Below are 14,217 nucleotides of genomic sequence, written 5' to 3' on the forward strand. Positions count from 1 at the left end.
TTACATAATTTTTAATAGCCATTAATCTGTTTAGATGATTACTATAATTCAGTGACCTATATATTAGTAAAGTACAATCCAAAGTATAATAATAATCCTAATGAACTGGCTTTGTCTTTATTTCCTTAATGTTAGCTATCATTTGTCCTTTTTTGTTTTTTAACCAATGTTTAAATGGGATTAAATGAATACCTGTGGAAAGCCCTAACACAGTGCTTGGCATGAAGTAAATATACAGTAAATACTTCAAATTGAATACTGAAATCTAATTCTGACTACTTCCTTAAGGAGGTTGACGTATTTCCAGATGAATCTCATATCAGATGAAATTATAGTATAATGAGAACTGCCAGCAGGTGGCTCTGGAATACAGTTTCAATAATATAGTGTACTTCCTTTTCAGCTACTGCTCTCACTTTATGCAGAGCAAGTGCATCTTTTGTCTTAGGCCTTAAGAACTGAGAAATGTAAAGTCAATATTTTCTTTGTACCGATACATGATATATAGTATAGGGAAGAGTGCCCTTTTATTTATAACATACCCACACATTTACAGAAAGTGTATATATTGATGACAACTAATTACTGTAATTTCTTACTGTAAATATTGAGATTTTTGGTTGTTTTCAGAGGCAGAAGAATATTCGTGATGATCATAAATCCTACTATGCGATTAACACTGTTTACGTATATGGACAAGAGAAATACTTGTTGGTAAGAAATTCTCTGGCATGTAAAGATCATTAATTATATTTTTAAAGACTCTTTGAAAACAGCTGTTTGTAGAACTTTGTGTGATTTTTTTTTCACCTAAATCTGAAATTAATTTTAATTCCCTAACATATATGGTGATTACATGGCTGTAGCTTCAAGTAAAATTTCATCTATTTGTGTGCTTAATTCTGTGTTAAGAAAGTGAAAATCAAGTTTCATCTATTTAGCAGGAAATGGTATAGTAAACAAATGTATTAAGCTAAAAAAATGATTAAAAGAAAGGTATGACTGAAAAGATACTATGAAATACATTAGAAAGAGATGATATATTCTCCTTTGATCCAGTCACATTTCAATTCGAACCCTGTTCCACCATAGATTAGCTCTGTGACCTCAGGCAAGTGGCTCACTCTTTCCGAGCCTATGTTCCTTACTAAGTTAGCTAATACGAAAAACTCCAAATAAATGGTAGGTACTAGAAAAAGTTCATTCCCTCTCTTTTTCTTTTTGCAAATAGTTTATTGTACCAGACAAACGATCACATTGAATTTTATACATATTTTACTCTTTATGATAAAAGTTCTTTGTCAGTTTTTTATTAAACCTTGTTTATCTTCTTTTCCTATAAGTATAGTTCTACTACTCATTGTGTACTCAGTAAATATTTCGACTGTTAGTTTTCCTGTTTTTATTCTTACACCATTATTTGTAAATTGGTATCTTTCATGTCTTAATATTCATACTGTAATAGTGTTTTATTTGTAGTATATTGAGTCACTTCTGACTGTACACTTCCCTTTTCTTCTCAACAAAGATGCATTATCTTATATAACTCAGTACTGAATTTTACTCTTGTTGGATCATTATCATATCATAGATGAGATATTTCTTTAGAACTTTTGTAGTAAACATTGGAAAAGTGTAGGCAGTAAAGTAGAATGCAATGACCTTAGTGTAAAGAGTTCTTTGCTTTGTGTTTTTGATTGGTAGAGAGAAAAGGTACCTGTGGTAGAAAGAAAATAGACTTAGAATCATATCTGAGTTCATATTTTGGTCTAATGACTTGTTAGATGTATTATCTTAGACAGTTAATCTCTTTAGCCTGTCTTTTTATCTATAGAATTTAAAGAATGCAAGTAAAGGTCTGTCTAGCACACTTTAATCACTCACTAAACATTAGCTTTTGTAGAACCTTAATCACCATTTTTAATCCACAGTCAGAAATTACTTATTTATCCACATTTCACACTTCTAAGAATGGTATGAAAATTTATGGTTAACTAGTATTTTTTAATTAAGAAGTTAATTTAAGCAAGTAATAAAACATCATGACTCACATTTCAATATATGATACTTACTGTCTCATTATCTTTTTCTTTTTACAAGTTGCATGATATCTCAGAATCGGAATTTCTAACTGAGGCTGAGATCATTTGTGATGTTGTGTGCCTGGTCTATGATGTCAGTAACCCCAAATCCTTTGAATACTGTGCCAGGATTTTTAAGGTTTGTTGGTCTGTAACTAAGTTTTATATGGAGTTTAATGGCATTGTAATGTGGTGTTTTCTAACCAGGGAAAGGCAAGACAATCATTTGTAGAGCTTTTTAAAAATACATACAGCTGTGTCCTGTCCCTAAAGGCTTTGGTTTCATTTGGAGGTGGTAAAGTCCCAGACATCTGTTTTGTTTTGTTTTTTTCCCCTTCTTTAATCTCCCCCCACCCTCCCACCCCCCATCTTCCACCCCTGACTTATTGGATGTTGCCTTTCCTCTTAAGGACTGGATCTCTGAAGGTGGGGCATCTCCTCCCACATGCTTGCAATGTGCACCTGGGTCCTGGTGCCCCTGGGGTATGGTTCGTGGCTCCACCTGGGGCTCAAACCCAGGGCCTTCTGCGTGTCAAGCAAATGTGCTAACCGCTACACTATGGAGCCACCCCCTAGACATCTGTGTTTTTAAAAACATTTTTTTTTTTCTACGTGTGACTCTGATGTGCATTCCTGGTTAAGAACCTCTATACTAATGGAAGTTCTTCTTGGCTGTCAGGAATGCATATGGATTATATATTGCCAGTTATACCAAAAATAATAATAGAGCAAGGGGAAAAACCAGAGATTTGTAAAGTTATCAGTCACTTTGAGATCTTCAGCAAGATTCAGTAAGAGTAAAAACTGTGTATACAAAGGAATTTATTCTAGCAGTGTTTAATAGCAAAAAAACTGGAAATAATTTAAATGTCTGACAATAGGAGGTGGCTTACCAAATGAAGATAAAATAATCCAATGGACTATTAAGCAGCCATTAAAAATAATGATTTCAAATGCCGAAAATATGGAAGATTCAGTATTTTAAATGTTTACGTCCAGCTGACTGCATCTGTATAAACACATATAAATGCATATACTTAAGGACTAGAGGTAATATGAAAAAAATGAAAATAGTGTGCTTTAGGATAGAGAAATTTAGGTTGATTTCTTTTTATTTTTAAATATTCTGTCTTTTAAATTAAAAATTTTTTTTCAAATCGTAACGAATCTGAAGACGCATTGTAGGCTTATATTGTTCCCAGCATTAGAACAGGGGCCCAGGTTGTATTCTAAGACTGACCTGGACCCCTGCCAGTCTTTGCCTTTTAGTTCCCTTACTCTTTGAAACTATTGATGCATTGCCCATTCAGAGATAATTTTTAGTGCACATTTAAACTTGTCATCAGATTTTGATTTTGTTTTTTATTCCATAGCAACACTTTATGGACAGCAGAATACCTTGCTTAATTATAGCTGCAAAGTCAGACCTGCATGAAGTTAAACAAGAATATAGTATTTCACCAACTGATTTCTGCAGGAAACACAAAATGCCTCCACCACAAGCCTTCACTTGCAATACTGCTGATGCACCTAGTAAAGATATCTTTGTTAAATTGACAACAATGGCCATGTACCCGTAAGTACTTGCTCTGCCATCATTTTCGCGCTGCATGGTTCATAATAACATTGCACGCCATTATTAGCCATGAGGGTGGAATCTTTGTCACATAGAAGTTGTTCAGCAACAGAAAGAGACTTTGTAATGAGAAGGTACAAATTTGAGTAAATGGAAGTTTGGTTTGGGTGCTGTAACAAAATTATGTAAATAGTCCTTCTGACAGTATTTGTATATTTTTGAGCAGACTGTATCTAAATAGGATAGTACAATAAACTCAGCCCCCCACCCAGCATTTAAAAAAAAAGTCTTACTGCAATGAAATACTTTTATTACATGTTGCTTTATGATTATCAGGTATTTCCATGTGAACAAAAAGTTCATTTAGGTATTTTTCCTTTGATTAATTGACCTGGAGTATGTGAAAGATTCTAAAATATTTTATGAGTTTATGTTTAAATTATGGATATGTTTTAATTCAGAATATGATATCTTTTTTAAGTGCTCTAAAAAGTAGTTGTAATTGGAATTCCTACTACATAAATGTTTTACATTGTGTTACGAGCCACAAGTTTTATGTACATTTATTGTATATCTATACATGCATATGCACAAGCACATAACTGTGGTCATCTTCATAATTTACTAACTGCCTTAAAATTGCATGGTTCTTAATGGCATTCTCAAGTACTATGTGTAAATTCTGTTTTGTAACAAGATAGTTTTTCAGGCAGTGCGTTTCTCAGGACTTTATAGTTTATTTTATTTATGATTATGTTATTCTCTAAATTATTTTTCTTATGGAAACTACAGTATAAAATAGAGTAATAATCAAACATTGCTATAAACTGAAGTTTTTCAGAAAAGTGTTAATTTGTTACAGGTTTTTCAAGTCAAAGTTAACTTTACTGCTATTCCATTAACTGGTACTTTTTTTAAAATGCAGTAAACCATTGAAATTCTATTTGTATTGAAGACAAATCATTCCTATTACTATGAGATAAACACAACCTTATTTATGTTTTACTTTTGCTTTAAAACCCTCGTGTATGTTATCTACAGAGAGGATCATTACAGAGACAGACTCTCCCGAGACATGGGCAACACTGATAGAATAGAGAATTTGAGAAAAATCTGGGTCTTTCTAAAAACTGCTTTGTAAGTTACTTTTTCTTTATGGCTTCTGTGGGATTTTGTTGACCTTTTCTTATAGATGAGCAAATCTCCTTTCTTCCCATAATTAATATTTGGTAATTATCCAGAAACGCACTGCTTGGTCAAGCTTACTGCCTATCTGTATGTTATAGTGTCTTTTTTTACGGTGTAAATGTGCTGTTTTAATCTTGTAAATAACTGCAACTGCGTTTTTAGATCCACGTCTTCAGAACATTTTACTGCAGTTTTTTTTTGTGTGTGTGTGTGTGTGTGTGTACGCGCGCGCATATATGATAAATGTACATACTTGGATACTTGTTTATATGGTTAATTCCAAACTCCTTCTCATGAAGCATCTCCCTGTTGCTAAGCATACTTTGCATCCCTCCTTTTTAGTGGGTGGAGCCTGTGTATGTTGAAGAGTCAGATTCAATTTATAAAATAACAGATGGATTCCAGTATGACAGCTGGCAGTGACAGTAGCAGTGATATGTTCATCATCAAGTTTTAAAAAGAAATGTCTTGAGCTTACAAGAGTTTCAAAAAAAATTAATTCTTGTTTTTCTTCATGTTGGGAATTAGGCGTTGTTGGGATGCTGCTAACCTCCACAACCATGCCACTGTGCGCTGTGGTCTCATCAGATCTCACAAGCTAAGCCAAGTCAGATTGGGCCAGTCCTTTGACTGAGAAGCCTCTAAAAAATGTTCAGGTGTTACAGGAAGTGATGGCATTGACTCATCAGGTGGCGCTCTTCTGAGTGGATTCTGCGCCAGTACCTCTTCAGGGGTGGTGTGATGGCTTTGTATGTCTGAGTGGCTCTGACCACTGAGAAGTCATTGAGACCTCCTACTTTGGTTGTTAGGGTGGAGGTGAAATGGGTTGCCCCATGTGGCTGTACCAACTAGTGAAATTCCACTCAACCAGAAAGGAGTCAGAAAACCTCTCTAAATTTCATATCTAATAACAATTGGATCCATTGTTGATTTTTACATCCTTACTCAGAGTTTCATACTATCATACTTAGCTGCTGTGTTTTAGTAGCAGATGAAATTAACACTATATTTTGTTCAAGTAGAAATTTATGAAGCACTTTGATTTCCTTTGGGAGCCAGGGTGCTTGATAATTTAAAGACGATGTTGTTCATATCTCTTCAGGGTTGAATATACTCGTCTTTTGACTCTTGTGTATTTGTCACTCACTCTTCTCCTTCCTGGTTTTCAGGCATGTGTGTATGCTAAGGGAGGAGGAGGAGGAGGGGATGATTATTTAAATGTTAGCAAACTTTGTCCTTTTGGTGGGTGCTATGGCTTATTCAGTTTTTCTTTTTATTTAGATGAGGGTGCCATCTATTGCTGTGCATATTTATTCCACTAAAACTCTTATATAATAACTCCATCCCCCCTACAAAAAAAGCAAAAGTGTTAGGTAATTGTCCTTAGATTCTCTATAGGGAGGGAGGAGGGAGCTGCGGCTGCTTATTATATTTTTGGTGTATGTGGAATTCTGCACAACTTTAGCATGCCCCACACTATCCTTTTCCTTAGTGTTGCTTATGCCTAAATCTTTTTTTTTTTTTTAAGTTGGCACACCCTGGCTTGTGCCATATTTGTAAGTAAGAACTCAACTCCTGTCCTTCTGTGTGTTTTCGCAGCCATGCCCGGTTACGCTGTATGTGCACCTGCAACAGGTGTACATTTTGCATCTGTCAGAACTTCCTCAACTCAGACTTGCTGCAATCTGTAAAGAACAAAATCTTCACTGCAGTTCTTAACAGGTTCTTAACTTTATTTACTGGGTACCAGGCATTCTGTTAAAATACAAAAGAAAAAGTGGATAAGTATTATACGGATACTCACTATAAAGACGACAAGCTGACTGATGCCCAACTAACTTCCACTGAAATTCTCACTGTGGTGACAATATTTAGATTTGGACTCATCTTTGATAATGTCTTTAAATTAATAGATATACCTAGGGTACTATAAGATTTTAGATTGTTTTCTTTTTTCATTAAAGAAGTTAAATATCTTTCATCTTAGGATAATATAGGTAGGGAGATTGAAATATTTTGGCAGAGAGTTATAGAACTAGATTAGGAGGCTCGTAGTAAGTGAAAGAAACATTGATCCCAGGTGTTATACTGTATTTAGCTTACATTCAAATAATATAACTTACTAAAACCATGCTAATGTGAACAATATCTTGGGTTTGAAAATTTTCTCTATTATAAATACCTAGAAGGTTTATTTGAAAGAACATGGTTTCTGGAAATGAGGATAATAACCAACTTTAAGAATTCAAAGGAATATGGAAAAGAAAAAAAGATCTGTAGTACTAGTTTGAGGTCTTTTAAATTGAGCCCTAAACATCAAGTATGCCAAGAAAGTAATATGCTTTTTAAAAATAAAGAAAAAAAGTAGGATATATACATTCCTTCAAAGCAATGAACTTGGAAGGTTATATTCTTATTCTGGTCATACTATCCTTGTTCAAATTGATTTTACATTTTGTGAGCATTTAAGAGCCTATGTAATATTAATTTGTATCCAACATCAAATTTCTGTGTGTTTGGATGAATTAGATTTTTGAAATCATTCAATTGTCATTGGGAATTGGACTTGAATAAGCTAAATAGATTTTGGTTAGAAATGGGTCAGTAATTTGGTTTACCATTGGGCTCTCACTGAGGGCTACGCTCGGGCTGTACCAGATGACTAGGATAAATTTGTATCAGCTAGCAATGTGTAGTAGGTGTGGCTCTGAAATAGTGAGACTGTATCTCATGTGAGTCAGAACCTGGCATTCCAAAAGAGTTTTGGTGGGGGTTTGAGTACTAGCAGCTCTGGAATAAGAATGCAGCCATCTCAGGTGACGGCTTTGAAGGGATCACCACACTCATTTGGTGGTAATGTTCTGCCTCTGTCCTTTGAATGGCATCTTGTAAAGTAGTAACAGATTCTCTCATGACAACTGTCTGAGAAAATGCAGGCTAGTTCAAACCAAACAACATTCAGGAGCTCTGATGTTGGAAATGGTAAAGTCGGAAGAGATTCTAGAATTCATCTGGCCTAACCTCCCATTTGAATGCCTTCCTGCAAGCCTTCCTGAGAGAGTGCTGTTTATCTGCTGATGGCGTTCCTCATTGGAGAGGGTTTTTGCTTTTGCTTTTTATTTATTTATTTTTAACTAAAATGATTTCCCTATAACTTTCTTTCCTTTAGTTTTAGTTCTGCCCTTTAGAACAACATACGACTATTCTACTCCCTCTTCAACATAGCAATCCTTCAGACATTTGAAGACGGCCATCATGTCTCCCCTAATTTTCTCTTCTCCAGGTAGAACATCCCCATTTCTTTCAGCCTTTTCTTAAATTAGATGGTTTAGTGCCCTCATTATTCCTGGTTGACCTCATCTCAAAGCCCCTTAGGTTTTCAGAGTATTTCTTAAAAGGTGCCACCGAGAATGGAGAACAGTGCTCCAGGTATGATCTGACGAGTCCCGAACAGTGGGAAGCCATGTTCCGCAGTTAGGACAGCACCTGTCTACTGCATGAATTAACTTTTTAGCAGCCCCGGCCTACTGTTGGTATATATTAATCTTGGGGTTAATGGAAGTCATATTTTTTTTTCATATGAAGTGCTATTAAGGCAGTGTCCCTTCCTCTCTAGTTGTGTATTTGCCATTTTCAGTTGACTCTTTGAATCTAAATGCAGATACATATGTATCTCTATTAAATGTCATATTCTTTTTGATCCATTTGTTCTAGCTCAGTCATTTCAAACATTATTTTTGTCATTTGTCCCATTATATATATCTCTCAGCATCGTGTTATTTGCAGATTTGGTAGATATGTCTTTATCTTTCAAGTTATTGATAAAAAATAATGTTGACTACCCAGAGATTGGAGAGAGTGAGCTACAGCAAAAAGCTCTAAAGCACTCCACTACGGAATTTTTTTCCCAATGACATACATTCTGAATTCTTGGGGAAAGATTATTCTGTCAATTAAAAATATTTTATTATCCAGCCCATATTTCATCTTATTTATGAGAGATTTTATGGAGGACTTTCTTTGAAATCAGTATATACCTTTTTACCACATTCTTCTTATCTACCAGCATAATAATTTTATTTAAATAGGAAGTGACATCTATTTGGTGTCTTATTCTTGGTGAACCCACCTTAGTGCCTAGTAGGTGCTGATCACAAACCATCTATTCTAGAAGCTCTTGATTGTCCAGAATTGCAGATTGATTCATTATCCGCATCTTTTTGACAATTTTATTCTTAGATCGGTTTAGTCAGCTTTCAAATGAAATAGGTTGGATGTGTATTATTGGATGAGGTTGCTAATAGTATATTACTCCATACAGTGATTCTCGAAGAGAAATCAGTACATTTTGTCATATCTATTTATAAACTAGAAGTAAGTTAATAGTAATGTCAAGATACCACTGACATCTGGTAGTCAAGAATGGAAGGAATGAAGAAGTGTACTCTTCAAAGAACTCCTTCCTGACCCCTGGTTGTATTTCAATAATTTATTTGATAAAAGTACAGTAGAAATTTAAAAGTCGTGTATTGAAGTTTTTTCTAGTTTACAAAAGGATGTAGATAAAGTAGGTGGGGATGGAGGCCTAAAACTTAAGTGGCTATAGGGTCTGGATAGATAATGTAAATAAATTAAGGTGGCCAAGTGTAAGAAATAAGAGAAGGGACTATGATAGGCCCTGTCTAAAAGAGGCAGCCACAATTCAACTCTGGCCATTTGTTGTTATATAGGCCTAGTCTTACCAGGTCTTCTGATTCTATGAGACTAGAAATTAGGATTTTTATGTGAAATTTTCTGATATTTACATAATAACAATTAAATTTTAAAAATTTAAAGTGCTGTTCAGAACAAACAAGGCATAGAGGCCACGAGTTTGTAACCTCAGTCTTAAGATATGGATTAGAGTTGTAAAAATGCAGGCACACATGCACAAAAAAGTACACCTAAGGAATGAGAGTGTCTCTTATCCCCACCCTCATTTTACCCCTCTCTCATGAAAAATTTGAAAAAATCACAGGGCTGTGGGGTGCAAATAGAATCACCTTACTCTAATGGTCTCAGATTTTGGCAACCTTTGGTGGTCAGTCACCACTTGTCATGCGAGTTATATCTTAATGTTACATAAGCAAGAAGAGGATTGACTGATTGAGTATAAGCCATTTAAGAATTTTTCACTGTAATTCAGTAGGAAGGATTCTCACTCAATGCTAAGAATTAAGTATTTGGTTTTAGAAATCTGCCATGCTTAGTGTTTGATTTATAGCTGTAAAAGAGCAGTTTTAATTGTTTTAATTAAGGAAAAAGTTTATCAAATGTCTGCCAAGAAACTGATGGACAAATATTGGTTCCTAAACGTTAGTCTCAAATTAGCGCATTCCTCCAGTGGCCGCTGAAGTAGAAATTACTTCCAGAGATAATACATGTTCTCCCTGTATCTCACCCCCCCACCCCAGCCCTTTATTTATTTATTTAAATATTTAATTTAAGTACCTGCTTTAGGTAGGATCCTGCTGGGGTGAGCTAGGGCACAATATGAGGATGAAGAAGATATGGACCTACATTTAAGCTTCTAAACATTATGTTGCAAAAAAATTTTCTTCTTTAAACTGGTATATTTTCAGTGACCTTAGTCCCATGCTATAAAAGGAAGTGCTATAATCTGGTCATGAGAGGATTTAAGTCTATTAATTTATACTTAAGCAGTTTTAATAGATTTATTTCTAAATTGTCCATTTTTTTCCCTCGCTGTGTGTCTTTCACCAGAAAAGATTGTTCCTTTTTTGGAGCTTATTCACTGGCAGTACATATTTTAAATAGAAAGTCATAATAGATTTTTTTTTCTTTCCAATTTAATTGACTGTATATTGATTTCAATGTGTGAGAGAAATGTTAAATTGTATTTGACATGTAACTTTGGTAATATGGACTCACTCTTCAGATCTGAATAGGTTTGTTTTTCTTTAGAATAATTTATGAATAACTGGAATTATTTAAATTTAAATACATTTGGAGGATTATTAACGTGGTCAGATGATTTTAATCTTTGGTAATGTTTTCATTTCAAATCGTATAAATCATGTTACTGGGAAAAAATACCTTTGATTATAGTTTAATTTTTAAATACCTATTTAATCTGAAAGTATTAAAATGATCATGTAGGAGTGAGCTTCATTGTTGGTTTGAACTACCCAGGATTTTAGTTTATTAAATATTTATTATTCTGACTGCAGAAAACTCCTACTTTGCATGAATGAAGATGTTAGTATACTATAGTGTGCTGTAAACTTTAATTTGTCCTTCCTTTAGGTGTTCATTTTCATTTGTTTGTCTGGACTACTTAGTCATTTTTTTTTAACTCCTTTCGATCCCTTTTCCAACTAGTTTTCTGTGTATAATCCACTCCTTCTAATCTGTAATTCAATCAAAATCGTTTATTTTATAATGCATTATTTTGATGTGATTTTCTTTGATGCCTATTTTGGTTTTAGAATTTCTTTTATCCTATTTTATTGTTTGCATTAGCCATATAACTTATTTGTTCATGTTTCTTCATAAGTTTGGTAGCAGAATTTTACTTTAGCAACCAAGTGCATAGTTCATACTGAGTATTTACAGAAACCCAAAGGTATGATAGACAGTCATTGTACCCATTTTATTTTTTACTGTATTTTTTAAATTAGATGTGTGTGGCATATATTTAAGCCATTTAGTCAATGAATTACTTAATTTGCTCATATTACTTTAATAATCACTTAACTTCCTCTTTTACATTACTTAAAATCATATTACTTAATATAAGAGCCCCTTTTTTGGAAGGAAGGATTTTACTATCATCATACCAAAATGAGCTGCCTTTTCATTGGACTGCTTTATGGAGAGGATTGGTTCCTAGACATCTTAATGTTATAGAGATTCTGTTGGGAACGTAAGAGATCTAGGGATATTATGTTATAGTAAACTATTGTATCCAGGGAAGTTTGTCCTTTGTTTTAGTTTCATATAAAACTTCTATATTCCCTTGTATGAAGGTCCTTACAAAGCTTTTCTTTGAATTTATTATATACATAGTCATATGTTTAAAATTATAGAAGAGCTTGTGTTATACAGCCTCATTACGCTGCTGCTGCTTATAATTTAAAATATTTTTGCCATTTCATTAGTATATTAAAGGACATGACAAGGTGGAGTTTGCCTATTCTGATCTTTAAGTATCAGTAGTTAACATGTAAATATTATGTTCCCCATGGAGTATTTCCCATGTATCTATGATCATCTAAATTTTGATTCTTCTAATGCTTGGTAAAGCATTTTTTGACATTGATACACACCTATGTCCTTTTCTAGAGTATGTTATTATTTAGGCATGCTCAGTTAACAGCTTTCTTAAGATTTTTATGTTATAATTCATCTTTATAGGGTACTATGTTTTGATTTCTTAACCTATTTTGAAAAATATATTGTTAAAATATTTCATGCATACTAATTCAATTAGGGAAATTGTCATTTTAAGATTATTATTAGCAGTAGTGGCATTTTTATTGGAAATAAATATTAAAAAATACTTCAGGCAGAAGCAGTAAAAGCAGGGAGGTTCAGAATTCTTAGAAAAAAAGCGAGTTATTTAAAAACAAAACTGTAGTTTTGGTGACCTCATAGTTTTCAACTTGAGATGTGTAGTTGCAAAATAGCAGAAAATTATATGTGACATCTTTGAGCTTTAGTTACATGCATTAGTAGTAACTTTAGGTTACATGCATTATAGTTATATATGCTTTTTCAGAGTATTAACTTAAAACTCCATACCTGAGATACATATATGGATAGAAATATAAAATTAGAACTTCTACATTAGTGCATTTGTACGCCTTGAGTATATTCTACTTTACTTATTTTCCCTCTCCATAGTAGCCTGCAACCTAAGACAAGGTTAATTGAATCTGGATCTCTCTATTCTCTTTCTTCAATTCTAATTTTTGCAAAGTTTTAGATCACTGCAATATAGTTTTCATACTCCAGATATAAAGTAATATAACACATTATAAAAAACAATGTTAAAAATATCCTATTTGGTAATAGCTAGAATGGGTTTAATGCCATTGAGCTGTTTAGGATTTGGTTATTGCTATTGATAATATTCCCTTTATTTATTATTGGTTAAATACGTTGAACCAATAAGATTTTAGGTCATGTTCTTATATTTGCCGTATATTGTAGAGTTAATCAAAAGCATCTTGTATGCCTTCTTTAAGGCATTCTGTGCAAAAGTACATAGGAATTTTGGTCACTGATATGCCTGGTGTGACTGTTCACAAAGACAGTTCTTAATTTAACCTTTCTTGCTTGCATTTTGAAACATTTCTTTCTCTCTGCCTTATTAAGTAGCAGTCTTAATAATATCCAAGTCTGAACATGTTGGTCCGCTCCCATACCGGTTTCAAGAGCACCTGTCATCTGATTGACAAATGGGCCCTTAGTACTTCTAAGACAGAAAGCCAGCATCCAAAACACAGGAATTTTCCACGTAAGAATTTGAAAGGTCTGACAAGCTTCAAATGATTAATTAAGATTACATTCCAGCCTTTAGTCATTATGTTCTAAAAAAGAGATACTACTCAACTAAATTATCTTATTCCACATAGAGTAGGAAAATGTGATTCTAGTATATCAACAGATTTTTAAAAAGAACCTTTATACACACATAGTCACATACACACATTTTTAACCCTATAATAGTCCTTTTGGGGAAGTTTGTCTTAAGGAAAGTATCCTAAATACAGAGAAAAATCTTATGTGGAAAGATAATCATCATTTTAGTTATAGTCACCAGTAAATGCAGATAGCCACCAATAGGAGAATGGAATATGATGCAGTTATTTAAAATGATGTTTCTATAATTTATGGAAAAGTTCTTATATAACAGTAAATTTTTAAAAGGATATAAAATTATATAAATGATACACATTGTGTTTGCAGCTATGTAAGAAATACATAGAAAAAGTCTAAAAGGAAATACCAAATTTTAATTATTTACCTTAGATGATAGGACTCTAGGTGATTTTTTTTCTTCCTACTTTTATTTTGTACATATTTTATAATGAACATATATTACTTTTTTAATACTATAAAAACTTTAAGAAGAAAAAGTGTACAGTAAGATATCAAATTTATTCTATGATATTTGAGTCATTTTGAAAGATATTATACTTTCGAATTGTGGAAGAATTATTTTTGCTTAAATTTAGAAAACTGGGAAGCAGCTTTATGAAATTGTTACTCTGCTTCTACTTGAGACCTAAAATGACAAACATGACTTGGTTCTTAATAGTTATGGAATACAGTTAAGATTGCACTATTCTCTGTTCAGGTGTTGTC

General features: G+C 33.4%; 1 protein-coding gene and 1 non-coding gene across 8 annotated transcripts in view; one reads left to right on the top strand and one right to left on the bottom strand.

Moving 5' to 3' along the window:
- RHOT1 (ras homolog family member T1) overlaps nucleotides 1-14,217 on the top strand; it is a 52,379-nt gene that overhangs the window by 34,048 nt on the left and 4,114 nt on the right. For 3 of the 7 annotated variants that reach the window (XM_036222231.1, XM_016152510.2, XM_016152515.2), the window contains 5 exons: nucleotides 631-714; nucleotides 2,101-2,220; nucleotides 3,455-3,657; nucleotides 4,699-4,794; nucleotides 6,445-6,567. In XM_036222231.1, the coding sequence (XP_036078124.1) occupies nucleotides 631-714; nucleotides 2,101-2,220; nucleotides 3,455-3,657; nucleotides 4,699-4,794; nucleotides 6,445-6,567 (626 nt within the window). The remainder of the gene's footprint in view (nucleotides 1-630; nucleotides 715-2,100; nucleotides 2,221-3,454; nucleotides 3,658-4,698; nucleotides 4,795-6,444; nucleotides 6,568-14,217) is intronic. The other 4 variants (XM_036222230.1, XM_016152517.2, XM_016152519.2 and 1 more) reach the window with 3 other exon arrangements.
- TRNAV-GAC lies at nucleotides 2,575-2,648 on the bottom strand. The gene has a single exon. It is a non-coding gene; the product is annotated as a tRNA-Val (tRNA).

The sequence above is a fragment of the Rousettus aegyptiacus genome, unplaced genomic scaffold (genome assembly GCF_014176215.1).
Source record: "Rousettus aegyptiacus isolate mRouAeg1 unplaced genomic scaffold, mRouAeg1.p scaffold_m13_p_6, whole genome shotgun sequence".
NCBI lineage: Eukaryota > Metazoa > Chordata > Mammalia > Chiroptera > Pteropodidae > Rousettus > Rousettus aegyptiacus.